This window comes from Schistocerca cancellata, chromosome 1 (genome assembly GCF_023864275.1).
Source record: "Schistocerca cancellata isolate TAMUIC-IGC-003103 chromosome 1, iqSchCanc2.1, whole genome shotgun sequence".
Classification (NCBI taxonomy): Eukaryota; Metazoa; Arthropoda; class Insecta; order Orthoptera; family Acrididae; genus Schistocerca; species Schistocerca cancellata.
The window spans coordinates 1110202032-1110228201 of NC_064626.1; the positions used below are offsets into that span (position 1 = coordinate 1110202032).

Consider the following 26170-nt stretch of genomic DNA (forward strand, 5'->3'; position numbering starts at 1 on the left):
CCAAGTTAGCATAAGTACAGAAATCATATTACATAGGAAACTAATTACATAGAAATTCCCTAAAGGTACCTCTTTGTAAATGTAAATCTAGTACCTCCCGCCGTATAAGTCGAACACGCGCCAGAACAAATGGACGTGGGCAGCCCATAGAGGGCTCTGCGTCCGTGGCAGCTCTTCCGCACAGCGGCTCTTGCGCAGTGAGGGCGCCACTGCTACACTACGTGCAGACCGCGGCCAATAGCCGCTCCCTCCGGTTTCGTATATAGGGACCCGCTCTGCCCTAGTCCAGTCAGTCTGGTACTTGCTCTGGATTGCGTCTCTATCTTGGCGGTACTGCTTCCTGGTCGTTGCTCGTTGTTGACATTTGCCTGGCTCTGGTTCTGAGTGGATTTACTGTTGCTGTTTAGTGTTGTGGTTTCTACAAGCCTCCGTTTTTTTCTTTCTTCCTTGTTGTGTCGCTCACAGTCGGCCGTTATTGGTTGTTGTCGGTTGTCGTTGGTCTGTCGTCCGACTCATCCTTGTGTTTACCCGGTGGTGCGTGCTCCACCGCCGGTGGCTTCCCCGCCTGGCAGCTCTGATCCCGCAACCCAAGGCGTCCCTGCGGTTGGTTTTGGTTACTACAGTAAATGTTATCAGAATCCAAAAGATTGAATAATGACATTTTCATACCTGCAAAACAAAATCGTATTACAGTAGGGCTCTGATAATGCAGCACACCCAAGGATCCATTGATCCCACAATATCAAATTTGCCATATCATGAAGTCCAGGTTTAAAAATATGTTTTAGTGAAGGGGATATGAGCAAAACCTATAGTTCTAACGTACAAGAATAAGTAACTATTATTTATAAATATAAAGGAGAGTTTCCCATATAAAATGAATTGATGTTATTGATGACAGTGCCACTAAAGCAAGAGTTACAAAACATGGTTATTACTTCACAAAAGAAGAAGAAGATGTACTCCAGAATCCAAATCAAGAACAACTGCCAGCATGAGTAACTTAGAATTAGATATCGTCAGTGCACCGAAGCAGCATAAAAAAAACTTAAGAGGGACAAGATTTCCAGTACAGATTGTATACCAGGCATGTTCTAAGTATGGTATACATAACTGAGTGTGCTGATACCCCCAGACGTACCAAATGTATACAACCACTCACTTGTGGATACCCAAAAAAGGAAACTGGAGTAATCCAGTGAATTACAGGTCCATATCACTGACATCAATTTGCGGTATGTTTTTTGGGATATATACTGTGTTTGAATGTTACGAATCACCTCGGAGAAAATGATTTATTGAAAAATAGCCAACACGGATTCAGAAAATATCATTCTTGCGAAACACAAGTACCTCTTCATTCTCACGAAGTAATCAGTGTTATTGACAGGGGTGTCAAATTGAGTCCATATTTTTAGGTTTCAGAAGGCTATCGACACTGTTCCTTACAAGCGACTTCTATTTAAATTGCATGCCTATGGAGTATCATTTCAGCTTTGTAACATGATTTGTGATTTCCTGTCAGAAAGATCAGAGTACTAAATAACTGATGGAAAGTAATATCTGGCATTCCCCGAGGAAGTGTTATTGGCCCTCTGGCATGCTTGATCTGCATAAATAATTTAGGAAACAATCTGAGCAGTGCTCCTAGATTGTTTGTAGATGATCCTGTCATTTACCACCATGTTAAGTCATTGGATCATTGAAACGAATTGTGAAATGATTTAGACTAAATATCTGTACGGTGCAAAAAGTAGCAATTGACTCTAAACCATGAAAAGTCATCCACATGAGCACAAAAAAGAATCCACTAAATTTCAGTTACACAATAAATAACGTAAATCCAAAGGCTGGAAACTCATTCAAATACTTTGGGATTACAGTTACAAGTAATTTAAAATGGGACAATCACATAAATCATGTTGTGGGGAAAGCAAACCAAAGACTGCAATTTATTAGCAGAACACTTACAAACTGTAACAGGTGTACTAAATAGACTGCTTACACTGTCTTGTCCACCCTCTTCTGGAGTATTGCTGTGCAGTGTGGGATCCACATCAGATAGGATGTTCAAAAAAAAGGGCAGGCCATTTTGTATTATCACAAAATAGGGGAGAAAGGGCCAAGGATACGATACATGAATTGGGTTGCCAGTCATTAAAACAAAAGCATTCTCACTCTGGCAGGACCTTCAAAGTTTCAATCACTAACGTTGTCCTCAGAGTGTGAAAATATTTTGTTGGCACCTGCCTACATAGGAAGAAATGATCGTCATAATAAAATAAAAGAAATTAGAGCAGAGAAGAAGCTTAAAAGACATTTGATGAACCCTCTGCTGGTCATGTAACCATTAACTGAAGAGTAATCATGTTGATGTAAACATAGATGAATACTATGTGTCACTTTCTTTGAAAACAGAACTGAATTAAACTCAAATATTGTACTGCTGTATTAAACCACTTTAAGGCTCAAAGTTTTAAAGTACTTCAGTATACGTAAACAACATTTATGTGCATGTAACGAAACAAATTAAATTCCATTAATTGGAAAGGATCAATGAAGAGCTAATTAATAAAAATTGTTACCAAGAATTTGGCACAGTTCAGTTTAGATGTATTTGTAGAAGGTGTGAAGTATGTCAGACAGTTACTTAAAATTTTCTTTTGAGCCTTTTGAAACCTTGCACAAAGGCTGTCCTGTTTCTTGGATTGAGCTCTTTTTTGACAAAAATTATTTTGTATGGTGTGTGAATTCATAACTTCAGAACCACTGTATTGTTGACTGCCCTCAGCAAATTTCACAACAGTGTCTAAGGCATCTGAAGTCTCAGCCCAATAGATAAGGGTTTTGGGTATTTCTTCTTCATCAGTCTCATTTTTGTACACTTGCTGTCGGTTGAAAACGCATTGTAAAATCACACCTACAGTCACCTCTCTAAATTACTGATGCGTGCTGCACTGATGCGTGTGCTGGATTAAAAAGTGCCAGATTACTGTGGTTGTACTGTACATGAAAATGCTACTGGAATTTGAACAAGTGTGACACAGTAACGCTTTGTTACAATTTTTTTGTATTTATTGTGCAGCTTACACCGGAAAAAAATGGGAACTGCTTACAGTGATGTGAGAACTGTTTACAGTGATTCTGCAAAATGTTTTCTTTATAACTTTCAGGCAGGGCAGTGCGATGTAATGGAAGTCACTGTATCACAGGGAGTCCAATGAAGAGTTAAATGTAACTGGAGATGGATAAAATGGTTATATCAAGAATTTTGCATCCCATGTTAGATAGTTGCATTGCAGAACTAACTGGGGCTGTTGAACATGCAGAAACAAGGGTGGCATGAATTCGTTTGATTCTCATTGAAATGTTGAAACACCTGACTTAGCATTGCAGAGAGGTGTTAATTATCCCATGATAGCCTACTTAAAAAGTTTTGGAAACCAATATTTTTGGAAACCAGTATTAAGTGAAGTCATTTTTCTTTCTGTCCTTATGTGATTGGAATGGGAAGAAACTGCAACATGGAGAACCAAGCTGTGTACCATCTGCCATGCAATTTAAAATGGTTTGCGAGTGTATGTAGATGTTAATTGTTTGTGGCACGTTGTACATCTTTTAGTGCAGCAGTGAAGAATTTGGTGTGTGTGTGTGTGTGTCCCCCCCCCCCCCCCCATGTAGTTTGGCGTATGAACCAGTTGAATACTTCACAAGCCCACGTCTCATACCACTTCATTTACCTTACATGAGAATATATGGTGGAGGCCCTCCTGAAGCTCCTTACTTGTGCCATATTCAAAAGGGGGACATAAGCTGTAATGCACTCTCTTCATCAGACTTTATTTTGTAACTGTCATGTTGAACAGGTGCTATAGATTTTTTTAATTAAAATGAATTTTTTCATAAATGTTCTTTGTCATACTTTTGTTTCCACTGTTTGAAAGTTATTGTGAAGTAAGGGCCAACAGCTTTGTGAGGCCAATCGAAGAGCTGCATGATTGAGACATAGCAACTCTAGTCACAAAAACTGGCAATGGCCGGGAGAGCTGAAATGACCAGGAGGGCTATGTACTGACCGCATACTTCTCCATATCCGCATCTGGTGATGCCTGTCAGCTGAGGTTGACGTGGCAGTCAGTTGGTACCATTGGTCCTTCTGATCCTATTCAGAGTATATTTTGGAATGAGAGAGAAACTGAGAAAAGTATCAGAGAGCTGCTGCATTTTATGGATTGCATTACACTAGTGAAATATAAATATGTAACTGATATTGTATCCGTTGACAAATTACATTTTATGTCTTGTCTCCCATTGTTGTCAGAGCCGGGAATCCTCAGTTTTGGGGTCTGTGGGGAAGGAGATGTCTACTCCTCCTTTCCACTTTTCTACAATCTAACTTACTTTCCCCTGAAAAATGAACTAATAGTTTCTAAGTTAGGACAGCTTCTTAATAATTTTATGAGTGACTGTTGTCAGCACTTAAAATTTTGCCTTCTGATGATAGTTACTGACCAGTGTCTTGTTTTCTTGTAATTAGTAACAAAATACTGAATGTGGTGTGTATGCCCTATGATAACTGGGAAATCTAGGAAAACGATTGGAATTTTTTCATCCAGGAGAAATCTGGGAAAAAAAAACTGGGAATTTTTTTAGAATGCAGGGAATTTTTCATTGGTTTAGTTTGCAGTTAAATTTTGGTAAGTTCTACTGTTAAGAACTGATACTCCAACAAAAAATTTTACTTTAATGTACTACTGCAGAATAATACTTCAGCAATAAACGAGAGAATATCACAAAAATAATATTTAAATTGCAAAGAAAATGTACCATTTACTACAACGAAACACAGTACACACTCAAGCGTCTGCCAACAGCAAATTATTCAAAGACAATGCAAAACTGTTTTTGACGCGTCTTTCTCATGGGCCTCTTTTCAATGAGGATGATGTCACATCTGTTTACATTTCTAACAGGTCACAGGAAAATATTGCGAATGGTGGTTTGTGAAGCGTTGCTTGGAAAGCAAATTTCCTTTTACTCAAGATGAATGATGTTACGTGAGAGAATGTGTGATGAATTTTTTAAATCACAGAGCATTAGACGCTCATTCGGAACTTAACAATGAGTACCACTTAGAAAAATTTTGGGTGCAGAAGACCAGCCATTTATGCTATTATTTAAAATTTTATAGGCCATTTGTGTTTTGGTATATCTTAAAGTGTAAAACATGGCAAGAAATACCAATTTTCAAGGTTAATTTCTTATGTTTATTTTAGTAATTTCATAGATTACAAATCACGCAATAATTATGGCAAAAAGTATAATTATCCTTAAAAAAGTGAGAGATGAGTTCTTGAGCAGTCTCTCACATAATTGGCTGTTCTATGGAAAAGTCAAAATGCTTGACAGAACAGCCAGGTAGTCCACAAAATATTCAGTGCATAGCAGCGAAATTTATATTTTTGCTTGTGAGAAATATCCAGTTGCTGCAATTTAAGCTGTGCTTTTAGGACCCTGTCTAGCCAAACCCTCAGATTAAAACAGGAAAAGCTTTTGCTGACCAGTTTTATATGTTGAAGCTTAGGTTTTCTTGTAGCTATGCTGTATGTGTATTAATTTAAACCATTGAATTTTCCTATTTGTGTGTTCGCGTTACTTAACAGAGATGTTGCTATTGGCTAACTACATCACATGTCCTATGCTCTGAATATCTGCCGTCATTGGCTGGCAACATCAGCTGACATAAGCCATAATTGGCTGACAAAAGTGTGTCACAGGATTTCTGTAGCATTTGACAGAATTCCTGTTGCTTTAGTTGGTGGAATTCATGTTTATACTTTCATAATACAAAAATATGCAGTGTAAATGTTGCCACTCATGAAAAATGTTTTCAAAACAGTTGTTGTTTGCAGTATTTTGCTTCCTGAAGGGCTGGGAAGTTTTGTGCTGCTGTATAAAACCCTGCACCATTCAAAAAATTGATAAGTTTTACGGCACTGAGGGAAAGTATAAAGTCACCTAACATCAACATTCCCCAGTGGTATAGTGTATTTTCACCTGGGGAAGGTGTATTTTTAACTGGGAAATACAGGACCCCCCACTCCATCTCTCTCTCTCTCTCTCTCTCTCTCTTTGACTGAATACTGCTATGTTTCTCACACTTTTTTTGTTTCATTAATGTCATTAGCTGCTTTTGTTTTCTTCTTCTTCTTCTTCATATTCATATTCTAAAGGTGTGGTTTGTTGGTTTATAATTATGTTATTTTAGTGTTGTGGTTCTTTGAATGCCATATGTTTATAGGCAAAAAACTTAAATTTCTATCTACCAACAGCTTTGGCCTGTCAGATCTTCATGGTGATGGCAGAGTGCACGATATTACTGGTCCTGAATCGCCTAGTGGTTTTGGTTTTGAGTTGACATTCCGATTGAAGCGTGAACCAGGTGAAACAGCACCACCAACTTGGCCAGCAACAGTAATGCAGTCACTTGCAAAATACGTGTTCCAGTCAGGTATGTAGTAGTTGTTTCTGCAATCTTAGTATTGATTTATTTTTTTAGTATATTTCTCCTCTTGGTATTTTGTAAGGAATGGTGCTTCATGGGACAGAATAGTTTCTCACAAGAATCAATACTTGTGAATTCTTAGCTTATGTGAAAATCATTTTCTTTGCTGATAAGTGAAATGAGAGTTGACAGCATTTTCAAAACTTTTTCAATGTCACAGAGTTAAAGTCACCAAGTACCCTAGGTTAAGGAAGGCACATAATGTACTTGTCTGATACAGGTGAACTTGACATTCTTTATAGTTTTCATATGATTGCTCAATACTATATTTCATTACTTGTTGGATGTTAGTGATGCCAATTGGAAGGCAGGATTAATTTAAAAAAAAAAAAAAAAAACAGATATTGCAGAGTAGGCAAATAAGTGTCAGTAGTCAGTAGTGTGATTGGGAAAATAAGTAAGCACTATGATGAGAGACCTTGGTACATGCCATCATTGCAGAAACTTTTACCATTGATGTACATTTGTCACAGAACAGGAAATGATTAAGAATGAGCATTTTTTATGGAAATAAGTTTTGGGGAAATAAAAATCAATAAAACCCACTGTTTCGTAAGAAGACATTTATATGACTGGTAATAGGGAAACTGGAATGAAATATGTGGGTATTTAATTTTCAAATTATGCAATTGTCTTTTGAAACTAGGAGAATATTGTGAATTGTGATCAGCTTTGATAAGTTTACATGCTACAGCGCAGTATAATACTGTTTTATCCTCTGATGTAGCATGAATATTTTGCTGATAACTTTACTATTGCATCCAATAGGATCAGATGTGTGGATTGTTTAGGTGAACCAAAATTGGCCATTAAAAATTTTTTAAGCAATCTACACAGACAAGAGAATCAGTTTTGTACCAAGTGATTGTGGAATTTCTCCAAAGAGAGTATAATAATTTTTGCGGACTATACACTGGGTGATTATAAAAGAAAGAATAGGTTTCAGTTATTTATTACAGAGAAACTGTGGAAGATACAAACATATTGTAAATGTCGCTGGACGGAGGAAGGTACAGTGTTTTATGTTCACACAGACATTATACCATACACTCATTGTGAGCACCATGTTGTACTCAAGAAAGATGGAAACAGTAGTCCATTTCATTTCAGACATGAATCAGTATGTCCCTGTTTATTGAATCAACTGCTTCAGCAGTTCAGTTTCTCAGCTCTTGAAGAGCAGCTGCCATAGGTGCGACACAGACTCTGTTTTATGTAATCCACAGAAAAAAAGATGTGAGGTCTTGTGGACTGGGAGGCCAAAAGAAATGAACAAGATCTTGTTGTCCAACAAGCAAAATGTTTTTTCTTGTGAATTAGTTGCTGTGTTGCTACAAACAAACAACAGTGCAGCTGTGTTGAAACTTTGAGCCTTCCTCTATCCAGTGACATGCACAAGTTTTCTACCTTTTGTAGTCTTGTCTGCAACAAACAATTGCAATCTGTTCTTTCTTTTCGAATCACGTGGTATTTTCTTCCATCCCCCTCTCTTGCACATTAACTGAAGTCAAGCTAATCATATATTTTATTAGTACTAATTTTGCACTTGGTATTTGATCCTTAATATGTAAGAAATAAGAGGGAAATAATTTGAAAACAAATGAAGAGGTGGAGTTTTTATGGGTTAACAGTGGCATGCTGATTGTATCACACTGTAACAATTTTTTCCTCTTTTAGTGATAATTTTAGTTTTACATTGCCAGCAAACCTTATAAATAGGGAATTTCATCTATCTTGTTTTAATTGTGCTGTTTCATTTTGTGTGTCACCTGTAACATATTCTTACCTTTTACTTTGAATAAAATTATAATATCCCCTTATGTTCTACGAACATTTTGTTGTTCATTTGTGATTTGATTTTACTCAATGAACTCATTAAATAACTATCTGCATTTCAAACTTTTAATTTTATTTTAAAATAAAAAAAATCTCTCTTTACCTGTAGATAATGTTCTTTGTGCTGGTGACCATGTTTCCTGGCACTGTGCACTTGATGGAAGTGAATCACGTATACAGCATATGCTGATGACACAGGATCCTCAGTTGGGTTCCATACGCACTCCCTATGGATCTGTTAACTTCGTGCAGATTGTTGGTGTAACAGCTGAAGAATTGCAGGCAGCACAACAGTGGAATGGGCCTGGAGTTCTTGACATACTGAAGAGGTTACCAGGGTAATAAAATCTATACCAAATTTGTTTGCCTACCTATGTAAGAGTTTTCTTTTCTGCATTTCATCACTAACCTGATGTGTTCATCAAAGTACATGCGTTGCTAATCAACTAAATGGTAATTTTTTGACACTTTTTGTTTACTATAAATTTGCTAGACACTTATAATTTCTCATGAGGACAAAGTTCTTAGTCTGTCAGTTGTCCAATATTTTTCAGGTCCAAGTGGAAGATATTGAAAAATAAATAAATCTGGCCTTTTTTTGTCTATGTTGTCTGGTTGTTCCAGAAGAGTTTTTAGTATTTTATGGTTATTCTGGTTACTTTTCTCAAGACAGTCAACACAAGACTCACTAAAAGCACTGGCCTTAGGCTTTACAGAAAATGAAATATACTTCACCCTTTTATCTGCATCTCGTTTGATGAAGGCCGGGTGTATACGACTCGGGACAACCGGGAGATCCGGGAAAAACCAGGGAATTTTTTCATCCGGGAGAAAACCGGACCCAGGAATTTTTTAGAATTCCGGGAATTTTTCAATGTTTTAGTTTTCAGTTAAATTTTTGTGATTTTGACTGGTAAGAACCAATACTCTAACTAAGGATATTACTGCATCCCGCTACTGCAGAATAATACTGCAGCACCAAAACGTGAGCGAGAGAAAAAAAAATGTTATTAGTTTCAAATTTTATTTCCACCTTTCTGACAGTCAAGCATTAATCACCTTACAGAACAGTGAAGTTATTTTTGCCGGTTTCTTAAAGAGATTTGGCTTAAAATTAATCTTTTCTGCTGAGGCAGTCAATTTATTTGAAACAAAGTGTTCAATTTCACACTATTGGCTAGTTTCAACTGTTCACTGCATTTCAAGTGCACGTATGGCATTATGCCATAATAAAGAACCAAACATGAGATAATACAGTACTGGTACTCCAAGATATCTTGTTTCTTTTATGACATACGTAAGATCTTTTAATGTTTTACGCATATGAACATATGGGCTTCCTGCGTCATCATAGCTGCGCAAGAGCAGCGATGCCTGTTATCCGGTGCTCTTTTGCAACTGCTGAAACGGACCTATTTGTAACAGGTCACGCGAAAATATTGCGAATGGTGGTTTGAAAAGCGTTACATTCAGAGCAGATTTCATTTTACGCAAGATGAACTAAATCACAAAGCGTTTTACTCTCATTTAAAAATCAACTCTTTGAGGACGACCATTTAGAAGAATTTTGAGCCCAGAAGATCAGACATTTACGTCGCTATTAAAATTATTGCCAGCACATTTTTCTGATGTATCTTAAAGTGTAACACGCGCAAAAAGATCAACATTATATGTGGAAGCCTAGCTTCTCTTCCAGCTTATTAATCTTTGAGACCAATATTATATGTGAATGCTATGTATATTAAATTAAACCATTAACTTTTCTTATTTGTGTGTTCGCGCTACTTAAGGGTGATCTTGCTATTGGCTTACTACATCACGTGTCCTATACTACCATCAGCTGGTGAGATCACGTGACATGAGCTATGACTGTCTTACAAAAGTGCATCACAATCTCGATTTCAATGTTTCGGAAAGTACCATGCGGTATTTGGTGGAATTCAAATTTATACCTTCGTAATATGAAAATATGCAGTGTTGCTGCACATCAAAGGTCTTTCAAAACGTGTTTTCCCACCAAGTTTCGTTTTCTGAAGTGCCGGGAAATTCTACTCCGGTGTATAAAACCATAAACATTCAAAGGATTGTTGAGTTTTACAGTGCCGAGGAAGAGTATACTGTCGCTTAACACGGAAAAAGTGTATTTTCACCCGGGAGAAGTGTATTTTTAACCGGGAAATGCGGGAAAAATCCGGAAATTTTTTTTCCGTGGCCACGTATACACCCTGTGAAGGGCTACTGGCTTCTGCTCAGTGGTCTGATTCTGTTTTCCTTTCTGGTGTAGTATGGAGAAACTGTGTAATAGTCACACAAACTAATGGCAACACAAAATTAGTTATGTTTGTTTTTGAAATGGTTTAAACATTCTGATCAATATCTTTTTGTATTTTCTTTTGGTCAGAATTCAACAAATACTACCACAAAGCTTTCTCACAATTATTTTACCATGTAATATATACCATATACTGTCTTGATATTACCATGGTGTCAGGTACTCCATACTTCTCTACTTGCCAATTTTCCAGTACCATACTTATTTTACATCGTTTTCGTTTGTAGTTGCAGTTTTCTGACATATGAAACATGGATTAGCTTCATGATAATACTGTTGAATTCAGCCAAACCTTTCTTAAATGCTGAAATTGGAAGAGCACACTCCTCATAAAATTTAACTAACTTTGAATGACTACCTGTGAGCAATAAATCACCCCAAGACTAAGAACTTTGAGAGTGTTCCATTCTAGTTTTTCTTCCAATTTTGACAGAACTGTGGTGACACTTTGAAAATCTGTATAACAGTAGTTATATAATTACGGAGATGAAGTTCTGCCTTGCTCAAGGCAGAAACGTTCCTCTGTAATTGTATATTAGGAAGCAAAAACAGACAAAAAGTGTATGTCAACCATAAGCTAGCTAGTTGCATGTTCCATGGATCATTTGTATGATTAATCATAACGATGTGGCACAAACAATTTTACGCTGAAGAGCCAAAGAAATTGGTACACCTGCCTAACACTGTGTAGGGCGCCTCCGAGCACACAGAAGTGCCACAACACAAGCTTTGCGTTGTGCAGTCGTCAAGGGTACATGAGTGGGCCTTCGGATCCAAAAGCCCATATTGATGATGTTTTGTTGAATGGTTTGCATGCTGACACTTGTTGATGCCCTCCTGCGTGTCCGGGGCTAAGAATAGGCCCGAGGTATTCCTGCCTATCGTAAGAGGTGACTAAAAGGAGTCTCACATATTTTGGCCTTTATGTGATGGTCCCCTGTAAGGTTTGACCTCCATTCTTCAAAATTTTTCCGAAGAGCAAGCCAATTGGGGAAGGGCACCTTACATTGTGCATCATGTCCATTGTGCCTTAAGATCTGTAGCCTGCTTTGTCGTCGTCGCGTTGCAGTCCCAGTCATTCTCCATCTCTTGGGTGATGACACCTTCCTGGGTGCATTTTCTACCATGCACTATGCAATGTTGCTTTCTGCGCTGACAATGACTATGGACTTGTTTGCACCTGATATCCAGGACGGTAGCCAGTCCATTGTGGTGGGGCCGCCATGTACTCTGTTGGTTGTAGCCCCCTGACAACACAGGGATCGCTCTGCTGATGCCTGTGCCATTAACTCCCCATGTATGCCAAGGAGTAGATAACTGTCACCCTGGCGCATTGGGACTCCTGGCGAATGGCCATCCAGCCAGGTGGCCATTGCTGCGGCTGGGTGGCGCCCGTGGTGAGACCCTCTGGTCGGAGTGATTGGCAACGGTGCAGATGACGCGCGATAAAGTGTACCACGTCATTACTTTCTGGTGATCAAACACCAGCAGTCTCTAAGCATTCTAAGTACGACCGCAAGGAAGTACGACCGTAAATCATTCCTTTCCTTGGCCACACCATGGGAGGAATGCCAGGGTAAGGATGGCAGCGAAACTTATTCACCCCGGTACCTCGTATGTACGAGAAGTGATGGGGACTCCTTTGTACCGATGAAGCCACAGTTTTTTGTAGAACATTTAGAGGACAAGTTTGGGGAGGTGAAGGGCTTGTCCAAAATGCGGTCAGGGTCAGTCTTGATAAAAACAGCATCCTCTGCCCAGTCACGGACATTACTTGGTTGTGACAAGCTGGGGGATGTTTCCGTTACCATCACGCCTCATAAGAGCTTAAATATGGTCCATGGTATTTATTCCAGAGGGACCTTCTTTTGCAATCTGACAACAAGCTGCGTGCCAACTTAGAGCAATAGGCATTCATTTTGTCCAGCGCATCCATTGGGGTCTGAGGGATAATCAGGTTGCCACCGGTGCCTTCATCTTGGCCTTTGAGGGTGACACATTGCCTGAGAGGGTAAGGGTGTTGGTCTACCGCTGTGATGTAAAGCCATAAATCCCTCCCTCTGTGCGGTGGTTTAAGTGCTGGAAGCGAGATTGTGGACGTCCATCACATCCCAATACTCCATGTGCCCCACCTCCCATCTGTGCCAACTGCCTTGCTCACCAGACTGCAGAATTTTACAACGCAAAAGGAAAATCATGGAATACAAGACCCTGGACCGAGTGACCTACACTGAGGCTAAGAGAAAATTTTAAGCGTCTACATCCTGTGCCTGTGACCTCTTCTTATGCTGCTGCTATGAGAACAGTTGTAGCCCGTCCGTTACGTGAATTCCAGTAGGCTCTCTGAGCTGGAAGACTACACCTGTCCCCTTGATGGTGGGGGGCCACTTCCACCACTGTTGCTCCCACACCACCTACCTCCGGAGCACTGCCCCCCCCCCCCCCCCCTCCCCAAACCATTGGGGACACCAGTCCCCACTTCTCAGCCGGAGAAGCATAAGTTTTCTTCGGTACCTCTTGCTAGCAAGGGTTCCCTTGGGTCACTCCTTTCCCAGGCTACTACTAGTGGGAAAGATGACTCCCGCCAGTGGCTGAAGTACCCAAAAGTACCTCATCGTAGGGCTTCACGATCATCCTCAGTCCCGGAGACTGAATCAGTGAAGCCCTCCCAGCCAGAGAAACCCAAGGAGCAGCGAGAGAAATCCAAAAAGAAGACCTCCAAGACCAAGGGACTTGCGGTGGCACTCACACCACCGCTTTCTACATGCTTTACTTCTGAGGATGAGGTGGAGATTCTGGCATCCGCTGAGGACCTAGACCTCGCCGGACACTCAGACGCCATGGATACAGACTGCTCAGGAAATAAATTGGTGGCAGCAGATGACCCTGAGGCATCAGCTGCCTCATTGAATGTTCCATGCCTTCCCAGCCTCACTATCACGTCATCCTCCAGTGGAATTGCGGCAGTTTTTTCCACTGCCTGGCTGAGCTATCGCAACTGTTAAGCTCTACACCTGCTGTTTTCATTGCCCTCCAGGAAACCTGGTTCCTGGCAATGCGGAACCCTGTCCTCCGCAGCTATATGGGAACCATAGTGACTATAATAGAGTGTCAGGTGGAGTTTGTGCCTATGTCCTGAACTCAGTACGCAGTGAACTTGTGTCCCTTCAAACCCCTCTTGACGCTGTGGCTGTCAGGATAAGGACGACAAAGGAAATAACTGTCTGCAACGTATATCTTCCTCCAGGTGGTGCAGTACCCCTGAACGCAATGGCTGCACTGATTGATCAACTCCCTAAACCTTTTCTCCTTTTGGGAGATTTTAATGCTCATAACCCCTTGTGGGGCAGCATCAAGCTTACTGGCCGAGGCAGAGATGTCTAAAATTTATTGCCACAAGTCGAACTCTGCCTCTTAAATACAGCCTCACCAACATTCTTTATAAGCTGCTGGAACGTATGGTGTGCCAACAGTTGGGTTGGGTCCTGGAGTCATGTGGCCTACTGGCTCCATGTCAGTGCGGCTTCCGCCACGGTCGCTGTACTGCTGATAATCTTCTGTCCCCATGAGTCTGCCATTTACACAGCCTTTTCCAGATGCCAACACCTGGTTTCCCTGTATTTCGATTGAAGAAAAGTGTATGACACGACCTGGTGACATCATATCCTTGCCACATTATACGAGTGGGGTCCCCGAGGCCCTCTACCCGATCTGTATCCCAAATTTGCTGTTGCTTTGTACTTACCATGTCCAAGTTGGTGCCTCCCATAGTTCCATCCATATCCTGCAGAATGGAGTCCCACAGGGCTCTGTAATGAGTGTCTCTCTATTTGTAGTGGCCATTAACAGTCTAGTGGCAGCTGTAGGGCCATCTGTCTTGCCTTCTCTGTAGGCGGATGACTTCTGCATTTCTTACTGCTCCTCCAGTATGGTGTTGCTGAGCAGCGCGTACAGGGAGCCATTCGCAAGGCGGAGTCATGGGCTCTAGCACATGGCTTCCAGTTTTCAGCCGCGAAGTTGTGTGTCGTGCACTTCTGTCGGCAGTGTACTGTTCATTCGGAACCAGAACTTTATCTAACTGAAGGTCCACTCACTGTAGTGGAGGCATATTGATTCTTAGGACTGGTTTTCAATGACAGATTGACGTGGCTACCTCATCTTCATCAGCTTAAGCGGAAATGCTGGCAGCATCTCGGTGCCCTCCACTGCCTGAGCAACAGCAACTGGGGTGCAGACCACTCTACACTGCTGCAGCTCTAGAGAGTCCTTGTTCAATCCTGCCTTGGCTATGGGAGTATGGTTTATGGTTAAGCGGCACCATCAGTGTTGCGTACCATCAGTGTTGCGTTTACTCAACCCAGTGCACCACTGTGTTGTTCGCCTAACAACAGGTTCTTTTAGAATGCGTCCAGTGATCAATGTCCTGGTGGAGGCTGGAGGCCCTCCATTGAAAGTTAGGCGTGCACAACTTCTCACCAGTTCCATTGCACATGTTCGTAGTTCTCCTGCGCATGCGAATTACCGTCTCCTTTTCCCACCTGTGGCAGCCCGTCTCCCACATCAGTGGCCCACGTCAGGGCTAACGATTGCGGTTTGCATGTGATCCCTTCTGTCTGAACTGGAGTCCTTCCCTTAACCACCTATACCTGAGGTTCTTTCACATACACCTCCGTGGTATATGCCTAGGCCGCGGCTTTGCCTGGACCTTTCACATGGTCCTAAGGACTCAGTTAACGCTGCGACTCTCCACTGTCACGATTCTCTCGATTCTCGACATGTACTGGGGCCATGAAGTGGTTTATACTGATGGCTCAATGGCCGATGGCCATGTTGGCTTTGCCTCTGTTCATGGAGGACGTGTAGAACAGCACTCCTTGCCCAATGGCTGCAGAGCTGGCAGCCATATTTCGTGCTCTTGAACACATCCGCTCATGCCCAGGTGAGTCATTTCTCCTGTGTACTGACTCCTTGAGCAACCTACAAGCTATCGATCAGTGCTACCCTCGTCATCCTTTGGTAGCGACCATCCAGGAGTCCATCTATGCCCTGAAACGGTCCAGTCGTTCTGTGGTGTTTGTCTGGACCCTAGGTCACATCGGAATCCCAGACAACGAACTTGCCAACAGGCTGGCCAAACAGGCTACGTGGAAACCGCTTCTGGAGATGGGCATCTCTGAACCTGACTTGCATTCTGTCTTATGCGGCAGTTATTTTTGGCTTTGGGAGACGGATTGGCATAACAGTATGCACAACAAACTGCGTGTCATTAAGGAGACTGTGTGGAAGTCTTCCATGCGGGCCTCTTGCAGGGAATCAGTTGTCCTGTGCCAGCTCCTCATTGGCCCTGCTTGGGCGACCCATGGTTACCTCCTGTGCCGTGAAGACCCGCCGGAGTCCGGTGCGGCGCCCGGTTGACAGTGGCCCATATTCTGGTGCACTGTCCCACTTTGACTGCCCAGCAACAAAATCTTGGGTTACTGGATTCATTGCCGCTAATTTTATCTGACAACACCTCATCGGCAGATTTTGTTTTACGTTTTATTTGTGAGGGTGGGCTTTATCAATTGATCTGCGTTTTAGCTCATGTCCTCTGTCCCTCTGTGTTGCAGACTGGCTGGCTTCTCCTTTTTATTCCCATGGTCAGCCAGCCATGGTAATCTGCTTTGTTGTTTTAATCTCTTCATCCCGTTTCTTGTGTTTCCGTGGTTTTCTTGTCCCCTTTTGTCCATTTACATGTTTGTTGCCCTTCATCGTTCTTGTAATTTTTCCTTTCATTCCATTTTGAGTTGTCAGTCTCGTTTGTTTTATTCTCAGACTTGTGGCATTTTTTAAATTCAGAACAAGGAACTGATGACCTCTTAGTTTGGTCACTTTCCCCCTCTTTTAATCCAACCAACTTGTTGATGGCCCAGCAGTGACATCTGCAGCCATTAGCGAAAGAGTTGCTCCTCTGTCACATTGAATGATTATCTTCAGTTGTTGTTGGTCCCATTCTTGCAGGATCTTCTTTCAGCTGCAGTTGTGTTGGTGATTTGATGTTTTACCAGATTGCTGATATTCACGGTACACTCGTGAAATAGTCATGTGGGAAAATCCCCACTTCATCGCTACGCCGGAGATGCTGTGTCCCATTGCTCATGCACCGTTTATAACACCACATTAAAACTCACTTAAATCTTGATAACCTTCTGTTGTAGCAGCAGTAACTGATCTAACAACTGCTCTAGACATTTGATGTCTTACATAGGCGTTGCCAACCACAGCACCATATTCTGCCTATTTACATATCTCTGTATTTGAATACGAATGCCTGTACCAGTTTCTTTGGTGCTTCAGTGTGTATTCATTCAACAACATTCATACATAAGTATAACAACATGGTTATCATTTATAAGGTTTTTAATTTTCTCTTCATGTTCTCCAGATCACATTGAAATGTGACCAGTACTTTTGTACAACAACATTTACAGCAAAATAAATACAAAAATTTCATTGATATCAATGTAATTTCTGTCCCAGATCAATAATTTTTTGTCTTGCCCTTATCTTAATGAGCGCATAGTTTTCTAAGCTTAATCAAGCCTTTGCCTCGTGGAAAATTATGGCAGATTCAAAAGTCTTGATTCTTTTATCATTTTTGGAATCTCCAAGCACAGTGGCAAAAGCTCAGCTTCTTTTTATTGTAAGTTGTTTTAAATTTTCCATCTTTGCATGTATCATAAACAGTTGAAGTGATTTTAACGTGTGAGATACAAGAGCCTCTTAATTCCTGACAGAAATGGTTACCTGCGTAGGAGATGCTGCTTGCAAACATTCATGTGTGTTTCACCTCACATCATGTACTGAATATTTTTTAGCATGCAGCATTAAGTGAGACGATACAGCTGTTAAGATACTGCACCTGTGTTTGATGGAAAAGATCTTCAGCTGTTTCGTAAAATTACTCACATTAAATAATAGGATGATTCTGAAAAAAGTCTTGATTTCTACCCAGTCCTTGTCAGTGTTCCCTGTGTTCATTCTCTGATGAGACATTATCTAAAGTTTCCTTCATTATTGCATAGTAATGTTCAAACACCAGTACAATTTCTTACCAAAAACTGTGCTTCAGTGGCAAGGTGAGAATCTCGTATGGCTTTCTCCACAACTTTCTGGTTTCTTGGTGCCTTCCTTAAAGCATTCACTGTGGTTTCATGTTACAGCCATATCATATAAACAACTGTTGTCTGTGCTTCCTATTTTAGTTAAATGTTCATGACATTTTTGTGCTTAAGTATTGAATAATACAAAATGCAATGGGAAAACCAGTTTGCCAGTATGTAATTTGATCATTTCATGTTGAACTAATGAGGTCTCTGTACGAAATGCAGTACAGGTAGCCATAAATGTTGTCACATACCCTCACTGTGTGAAATACTGTCGAAAGGCTGGTATATAACTCAAGATATTAAGCAGAGTCTACACATTATAGCCTGCCACTTCTCCTCCCCTTATTGGCCAAAGACAGATGCTGATAATTTTTTTCTGCTAACATATTTTAAACTTTCTACCTCCTAATCAGACACCACTGCATTAGCTTGAAGTAGTGACTCAGTTATGGTGGGGCATTATAGCCATTTGTGTACTGTGTAATTAAAGTAGTTTCTCTCACTATGATAGTGCAGTACTTAAACACACTCAAATATCTGGTGGGCACAGTGGGGGGGAGGGGGGGTGTCCAGATCTTTTTCTGTTCATGGTTGTTGTTCACTCTGTCTTTTCTCAGAAAATGTCCAATGACATTTGTGGTTATAGAATATGATGTTTACTGAAACTGCCAACCAGATTAAAACTGTATGGTGGACTGATGTGGAACGTATAACCTTGCATTTCATGGACAATGCACGTGTTGACTGAGCTACCCAGGCATGACTAATGCCTCTCAGCTTCACTTGCATCCATATGTCCTTCCTACTTTCCAAACTTTACAGAAGCTCCCCTGCGTACCTCACTGGACTTAAACTCCTGTCATCATCATCATCAGTGTTCTGCCTAAAGGCAGGTTTTCACATGGTAGTTCTCCAGGCTGTCCGGTCTTCTGCCATCCTCTTCAGGTCTGCATAATTTCCTCTTCCCTTTATGTCGTCTATCACCTTGTATCTCCTTCTTCCTCTCAGTCTTCTCCCACAAACCAATCCTTCCAAAGCATCTACTAGCAAGCACTCCCTTCTCAATGAATGTCCCAACCAGTTCTTTTTCCTTTCTCTTACAACCTTCAGCAGACATCTTCTCTCACCAACCCTTTCCAATACCCTGTAAGAAAGAACTCCTGTAAGAAAGAACTCCTGTAAGAAAGAATATTGTGGAGTACTGGCTTAGCCACAGTGTTGTGAATTGTTTCCAGAATGAATCTTTCACTCTGGAGTGAAATGTGCGCTGTTTTGAAACTTCCAGTGAGGTATGCAGAACTTCTGTGTAGTAGAGAGGTAATGGCAAAAGCGAAATGTTAGGCAGGTCAGCAGTTGCATATGGATAGCTCAGGTGTTTGAAATGATGGTTGTTCTCAAATATTTCAAGTTGAATGATGAAAGACAATGGTTAAATTAATCTGTACTCATTCTTTCCCAAAATCAATTTAGTGGCACCCCCCACCCACATACTGTGCATGCACATTTTGGTGGATCATGTGTAAAATAAACTTCTGACTCAGATATTACAGTTCCCATTTGAAATTTGTCCGCAGCTCGTGGTTTAGTGGCTAGCGCTGCTACCTCTGGATCATGGAGTCCCGAGTTCAATTCCCAGCCAGGTTGGGGATTGTCATTACCACCATCTTATTGGTTGCTGCTGAGATGTTACCCTTATGTTCTACTTGGTAGCAGTTTTCAATTCATGTATGTTTGCTACCAAGCATACTTCCCATTCTTTGTTGCAGTAGAGTCCAGTTTCTGTTCCATCAGAATCCTTCTGTATCTATTTGTGACCTAAATAGTTTCAGTATTTTCTTTATGATGGTTTGCCCATCTGAAATTTAGGCATTTTTGTTTTGGACATCACAGTATCTTGTTAGTGGTCCTCTACCTTACTGTTATTGTTATGAATGTTTAATTAGTTCACACCACATCAGAACAATGGAAAACATTGTTATTAACAGACATTTAATTCCAGCCAGGTCACACACTTTTGTTACTTAGTTCTGACTGAGTTCTGCAGATTAAACGTTTGAAGTTTCAGTCCATATTTCAGTCCATAGATTCATGTCCTACGATAACTTGTACATTAACATTTAATGCTTAACTTTTGCTCTTATATTTACTGTTCTTGTTACTTTCTGATATCTTCATTTATAGGTGTAGTTCCCTTTCTGTCAGGAAACAACAAATTTTCTTTTTAAAACTTCACACATTTTTCACTGGAGAGCTGAATTGTAATCAATCACAGGCGTGGTAGTAAATAGAATTTTAAATCATTTTCTCATCCAGTGCTACATGCATAATCAATAGCAGTTTCTAATTTTGCATTTAATTTCAGATGTTTGCCTTGTCCAAATAATATATGCAAACCTACATTTGCCTGTATCATAAACATTGAAGTACCTAATACTAAATACTTAAATTTCTTTTAGGGCGTACTTATGTTGTGAGATATCACTTAAACTGTTCCTTTTTATCTAGACTGGCTATTAATGTGTTGTTATGCTGCTAGATTAAGTATTTTGTGTTGTTTTGTTTATGAAGGGCTGGCAGCCAATGGCTAGTGACTGACATGCGTCGGGGGGAAAGCATGCAGGAAATAGACTTGGCAGCCCAGGAGGAAGTAGATCAAGGTGTTGAGAAAGATGGCTCCAATCTAAGTGGCGTAAGTGCTCGGTGTTCCTGGACAGATGTAAACATGCAGAACCTGATCCATCACATTGGTAAGCCACATAGTGAGCAAATTTTGAACTATTAATACTGGACAATAAAGAACATATTTATTATAGTCACTGTTTATATTTATAATGATTCCTGTCTGCTCAGATTGTCTGTGAATCATACCATGCATCGCAACAAATCGGTAATAAAGTAGCCTTATTTTGAGAACAACTGCATATAAATAATGGGGCAGTTCTGTCAAAGATTTCAACTACTCCATCTTTGAAATTCCAGTATTGTAGTGAATATTGATATGGATACATCAGGTGGGAATATTAGCAATGTAGGGAAAGATAGATTGCTACTTACTGTAAAGATAACATGCTAAGTGGCAGACAGGCATAATTAAAAGACACTTACATATAAGCTTTCAGCTACAGCCCTCATCAGAAAAAGAAAAACACACACATCTATCATTCACGCAAGCAAACACACCTCAAACGCATGTGACCGCCTACTCCAGCAGCTCAGGCTAGGCCTGAGCTGCCGGAGTTGGCAGGCATGTGTGTGGATGAATGGTGTGTTCCTCTTTTCCCAGTTAAGGCTGTGACCGAAAGCTTATATGTACGTGTCTTTTAATTGTGCGTGTTCGCAACTCAGCGTTACCTTTACAGTAAGCATCAGTCTTATTTTTTCCATCATTGTTAGCATGAGTACATACTTGGTTTAGTTATTGGTTAAAGACAAACTGTCTTTCAGTTCTCAGTAGTTCCAAACATCCAAATCCTGATTAATTGTGGCCATGCGGGCAGAATTTAGGAATCATGACTATAGATAATTATTTGTGTTCTCTGCTACAAGTCACATTTATTTGTGTTTATGTAACATATGAAAGTGCTTTTCCAGTATGTTTGGCACATCATCAGGTATATATGTTTTTTTAAAGATACATCATCATATTTACCCCATTTACTTACCCCCGAAGCACATAATGAACAGAGCAGCTCTGTATTATTTCAGATTAAGACAATTTTATCTTTCATTAATATGTGTAAATACCTGATGATGAGCAAAACATACCTCAAACACACTGCAACATGTCAATTAAACATAAAATAAATAAGTGAAGTGACACAATATCAAAGACATTATTGGCGTCATACAGGTATGATTTTAGGCATATAGACTGAAATGGCAAGTGAAAATTGATACCAAGGCTGGGAATCGAACCTAGGTGTCCTGCTTACTAGGCAGGTGCATTGGCCACTAAGCCACGCAGGCACAGCATTTCACACAACTGCCCATATTAATCTGGTATGCCTCCCCCCTTTAAGGGCATAATGGCTTAGTGGCTAATGCACCTGCCAAGTAAGCAGGAGACCCAGGTTTAATTCCTGGCCTTGGTACAGATTTTCACCCGCTGCTTCAGTCTATATAAAATCATACCTGTATGAAACCAGTAAAGTCTCTGAAATTGGGTAATTTTGTTTGCACCTGGGTTTCAGGCTGAACCTCCTTTTATGTTTGATGCTGAGGTGCTATTCCAGAACATGGAGAGCCTTGGCAATTCTGTTCATATGTATGGGAGAATTTAAAGAAGAGTGGAGTGGCAGTAAGAATTTGACTAAGGAGGGAGGCATGCCAGGATAATCCTTGCAGTTGTGTCGCTGTGCCAAGCTGCTTAGTGGCTAATGCACCAGAATTGTGACCAGAAGACCCAGATTTAGTTCTCTCCTTGGTACACGTTTTCGCTTGCCGCTTCAGTCTATATGCGTAAAATAAATAAATGTGACTGATAACAGAAAATATAAAAAGCAAATCCTGAATTCTCTAAAATCTGTTGCAAACCTATGAAAATCTAGGACAGTGTATTTGCAACAGCAATAAAATGAGGAGAACTAAATGTTAGAAAGTGACAGTTGAAATGCGAGTTCAGATTACATTAAATGTAGATGCTTTTTGGGAGAATTCTGAGTATTCGGAAAGTTTACTGCTATTAATTATCAAAAAAGAAATTAAAATAGTTACGTTGTTTACTCAGAATGATTCCTTAACATTTAAGTAACTGTTCACAAACGCAGAAAATTAGTGAATCAAACAATGGAAAATCCAGGAGGAATGTAACAATATCATGAGAAGGAAAGTTGCTACTCACCATATAGTGGAGATGCTGAGTTGCAGATAGGCACAACAAAAAGACACAATTAAAGCTTTTGAGCATTAAGGCCTTCGTCAACAATACACACACACACACACACACACACACACACACACACACACACACACAAACACGACTGCAGTCTTGGGCAACTGAAATCACACTGCGAGCAGTGCTGCAGTTAGGTGGTGGGCTGGGGAGAGGTGGGGAGGGGGAGGGGAAATAGTGGAAAAGGAGAGAAATAAAAAGACTGGGTGTGGTGGTGAATAATGGCTGTGTAGTGCTGGAATGGGAACAGCACTACCCTGCCATCACTCCACCACCACACCCACACTTTTTATGTCTCCTTTTCTGCTACTCCCCCCCCCCCCCCCCACCTATCTGCTTCTCCTCTGCCCTCCATCTAACCTGCAGCACTTCACTGTCTGCCACCCTCACCATAGTATCCCACCCCCTCCCCGCCTCAGTCTCCTCCTTACCCCCACACAGTCACACTCCCATCATGCACTGGCACTGCTGCTCACAGTGTGGTTTTAGTTGCCTGAGACTGCAGTCGTGTGTGTGTGTGTGTGTGTGTGTGTTGTTGATGAAGGCCTTAATGGCCGAAAGCTTTAATGGCCAAAAGCTTTAATTGTGAGAGTCTTTTCGTTGTGCCTATCTGTGATTCAGAAAATTAGTGAAGACTTAAACACCCTTGACAAGTTTAAACACTGTGCTGAACAGAGACTCGAACCCGGATACCAGCCTTTTGCAAGTAGTACACCATCAGTCATGTTAAACAGACATGCCTTAGTGTTAAACCCAGAGCTTCAGCCTGCCATTAATTACTATACATACCTTCCTACTTCCCCTGAGCCTCTTCCAAATTGCTGAAGGGGTAGCAAAGATATCAATCTAACCACAACTCCTGAGATATTATGGAGATGACTAGATTTCATTTTTAGTGAGTTTACATCTCACTTTTTAGTGAATGTACACTGCATTAGGATGCTACTTTTGTTTCTTCTAGGGGATGTTAGGATCACAACACACAGGCCATCCTCAGTAGAGCTTAAAATGTATGGAAAAATCTTAGGTGGCAAGTTTTTACTCAGCTCACAAGGCATGCTCAGATAGTTCATTTGGTAGCCCACTGTCCAATGAAAGGCAGATGTCTGGATTATTGCCGCTGTGAAACACAATTATTTAAACGTGTTGCGAATACTCACAGGGAGATTATTTTTCAGAATCATGCTGTTCTCATGTTTCCAGATAGACAAATACATGATTGTGACTTTTCCATATTTGAATTGGTACACATTTGTGGGCAGAATTCAGTATGCAGACATTTGCATAAGGTTTGGAAAGTTTGGTATCCTGAATGTCCTTATTTTAAACTGGAGGTTTTGATTCAAGATCCCATATGATGGGGTACCCAAAAAAGACCGGGATTACTTTTTTTTTTTAAAGCTATATATTTTCATATTGTTTACAAAACAAGCTTATCCCCTTCAAAATATCCTCCAGTACAACTAATGAATTTATCCCACCAGTGCTCCCATTGTTCGAAACATTTTTTGTAGCCATTTCTAAAATGGCTGACAGCTGCTCCCTCGTTGTTTTATTGACTTCTTCAATGTTGTCAAATCAGTGTCCCTGTCTGCTGCAAATAGGGTCTCTCTTGATGAACACTGTTGCGCAGTGAAGAAGTTTGATTGACGCTCTGACCTGGGGGAACACTCTCTGAGTGAAGTATGCCTTGGCATCAAAAAAGCAAATCGGCACCATTTTGAAGTTTGACGACATTTTTTTTGGGCGGGTTGATGATGATGACGTCTTCCATGGCATGACTGTTGCTTTGTTTCTGGGCTGTAACCATAACACCATCACTCATCACCTGTAATGACCTTTGTCAGAAAATCTGGATCAGTTTCAAGCTGTTGTTTAAAAGCACGATTTGTTGCAGCTTGACGTTTCATCTTCTGTTAAAATTCACTGAACTGAGCTCCAAGATAACCCACTAATCTCTGACTGTTGACCAATCATCTGCCGTCAGTCTTTGACCATAAGCCGTCAAATTTTTTCACTATTTTTGCCAATTTGGGCAGTTGATGGATGCCCAGAACGAGGTTTGTCATCAATCGACGTGTCACCATTTTTAAATCAAGAAAATTACTCTTATACTTGAGTTTTTCCCATAGTGTCATCTTGGTAAGCTGTTTTCAACATTAAAACAGTTTCAGCAGCATTTTAACTGGTTAGGAAACAAAATTTACAGCTGCAAATTGTTCACTTAAATTGCCATCATAAAAAATGAAACAAGAACAAAACAGTGCTAGCAAAAACATTCACTGCAGATGAACAGAACAAGCCCGGTTGACGACACGGGTGGTACTGAGCTGGGAGTGAGTTTTGCTACACACGTTTAGTGGCAGAAATGCTTACTACACAACTCTGCCCACGGAAATGTTATCCCGGTTTTTTCGTTTTCTCTCTCTCTCTCTCTCTCTCTCTCTCTCTCTCTCCCCCCTCATAACCCCCTCGTAAACTACTGACATTTGGATCCAGAACCAAGAATGTACTCAGTTTGTATCCAAGAGAATTTTTCTTGTATTCAAACTCATTAAACCAGAAGCAAGCTGTTACTTTGGAAGTGAAGAATCTCTAAAAGGCTGCTGCAAATGTTCCAGATACTGATTTGCATTCATTCCTACTTTCAGAATCATCATGCGTAATGCCTCCCATTTCACTTTCATTGTTGCCTCAGACAGAAACAGAGGAAGGAGTTGCAACATAAGTAATAGGTTGAGCAATCTAAAACTTCCACTTTTACTGCCATTGGGTGCTTCCCTTCCCCTTCTTGGAAATGAAATTATGAACAGCAATGTAGGAAGTGAAATGTGAGTTCTATGTATTGGAGATAAAAATAATGACTAGTTTCTAACAGACTTGGAAATTAAGAGTGTCATGTTACACAAATCCATCAAATGGATACTCTGTCTTTCCAGTGAAGGGTAAATTAATCTTTGTGGGCCACAGACTTTGGTAGAGAAGTCATTCTTATTTTTCTTATATGTTACTGGTGCCTGACCTTATATTGATAAAGTGGAAATGATCACTTTTGCTGATGATAGGTGCATTGAAATTAATTCCATCACAAATGCACTGAAAGAGCAAATCATAAATTGAATATTCAACTGTTTTTTTTTTTTTTAATTTTTATTTTAATGTATAAATGAATTATCATTTCTATAACGTGATATGCACCTAATCATTTCCTGGGTGTCCATTCGAATGAAGTTATATGACATATGTTTTTTTTTTCCTTCATATCTAGTCATTCCCCCATCCATGTTGTGGTCCAGCTGCGCAAAGGGCAAAAGTTCTCGTTGGATCATCAGCTTTTTGTCTGTCTATTTGTCCCTCTTTTTTTCCCCTGTCACAGACTCTTTCACAAGACTGATAAC

The 26170-nt window shown here is 40.5% G+C and overlaps 1 protein-coding gene across 1 annotated transcript in view; it reads left to right on the plus strand.

The window, feature by feature from the left end:
* Window positions 1–26170, plus strand: part of LOC126092113 (suppressor of fused homolog) — a 133479-nt gene that overhangs the window by 90747 nt on the left and 16562 nt on the right. Inside the window, exons 3-5 of the mRNA XM_049907554.1 lie at window positions 6333–6511; window positions 8511–8739; window positions 20450–20628. Of these exons, the coding sequence (XP_049763511.1) occupies window positions 6333–6511; window positions 8511–8739; window positions 20450–20628 (587 nt within the window). The remainder of the gene's footprint in view (window positions 1–6332; window positions 6512–8510; window positions 8740–20449; window positions 20629–26170) is intronic.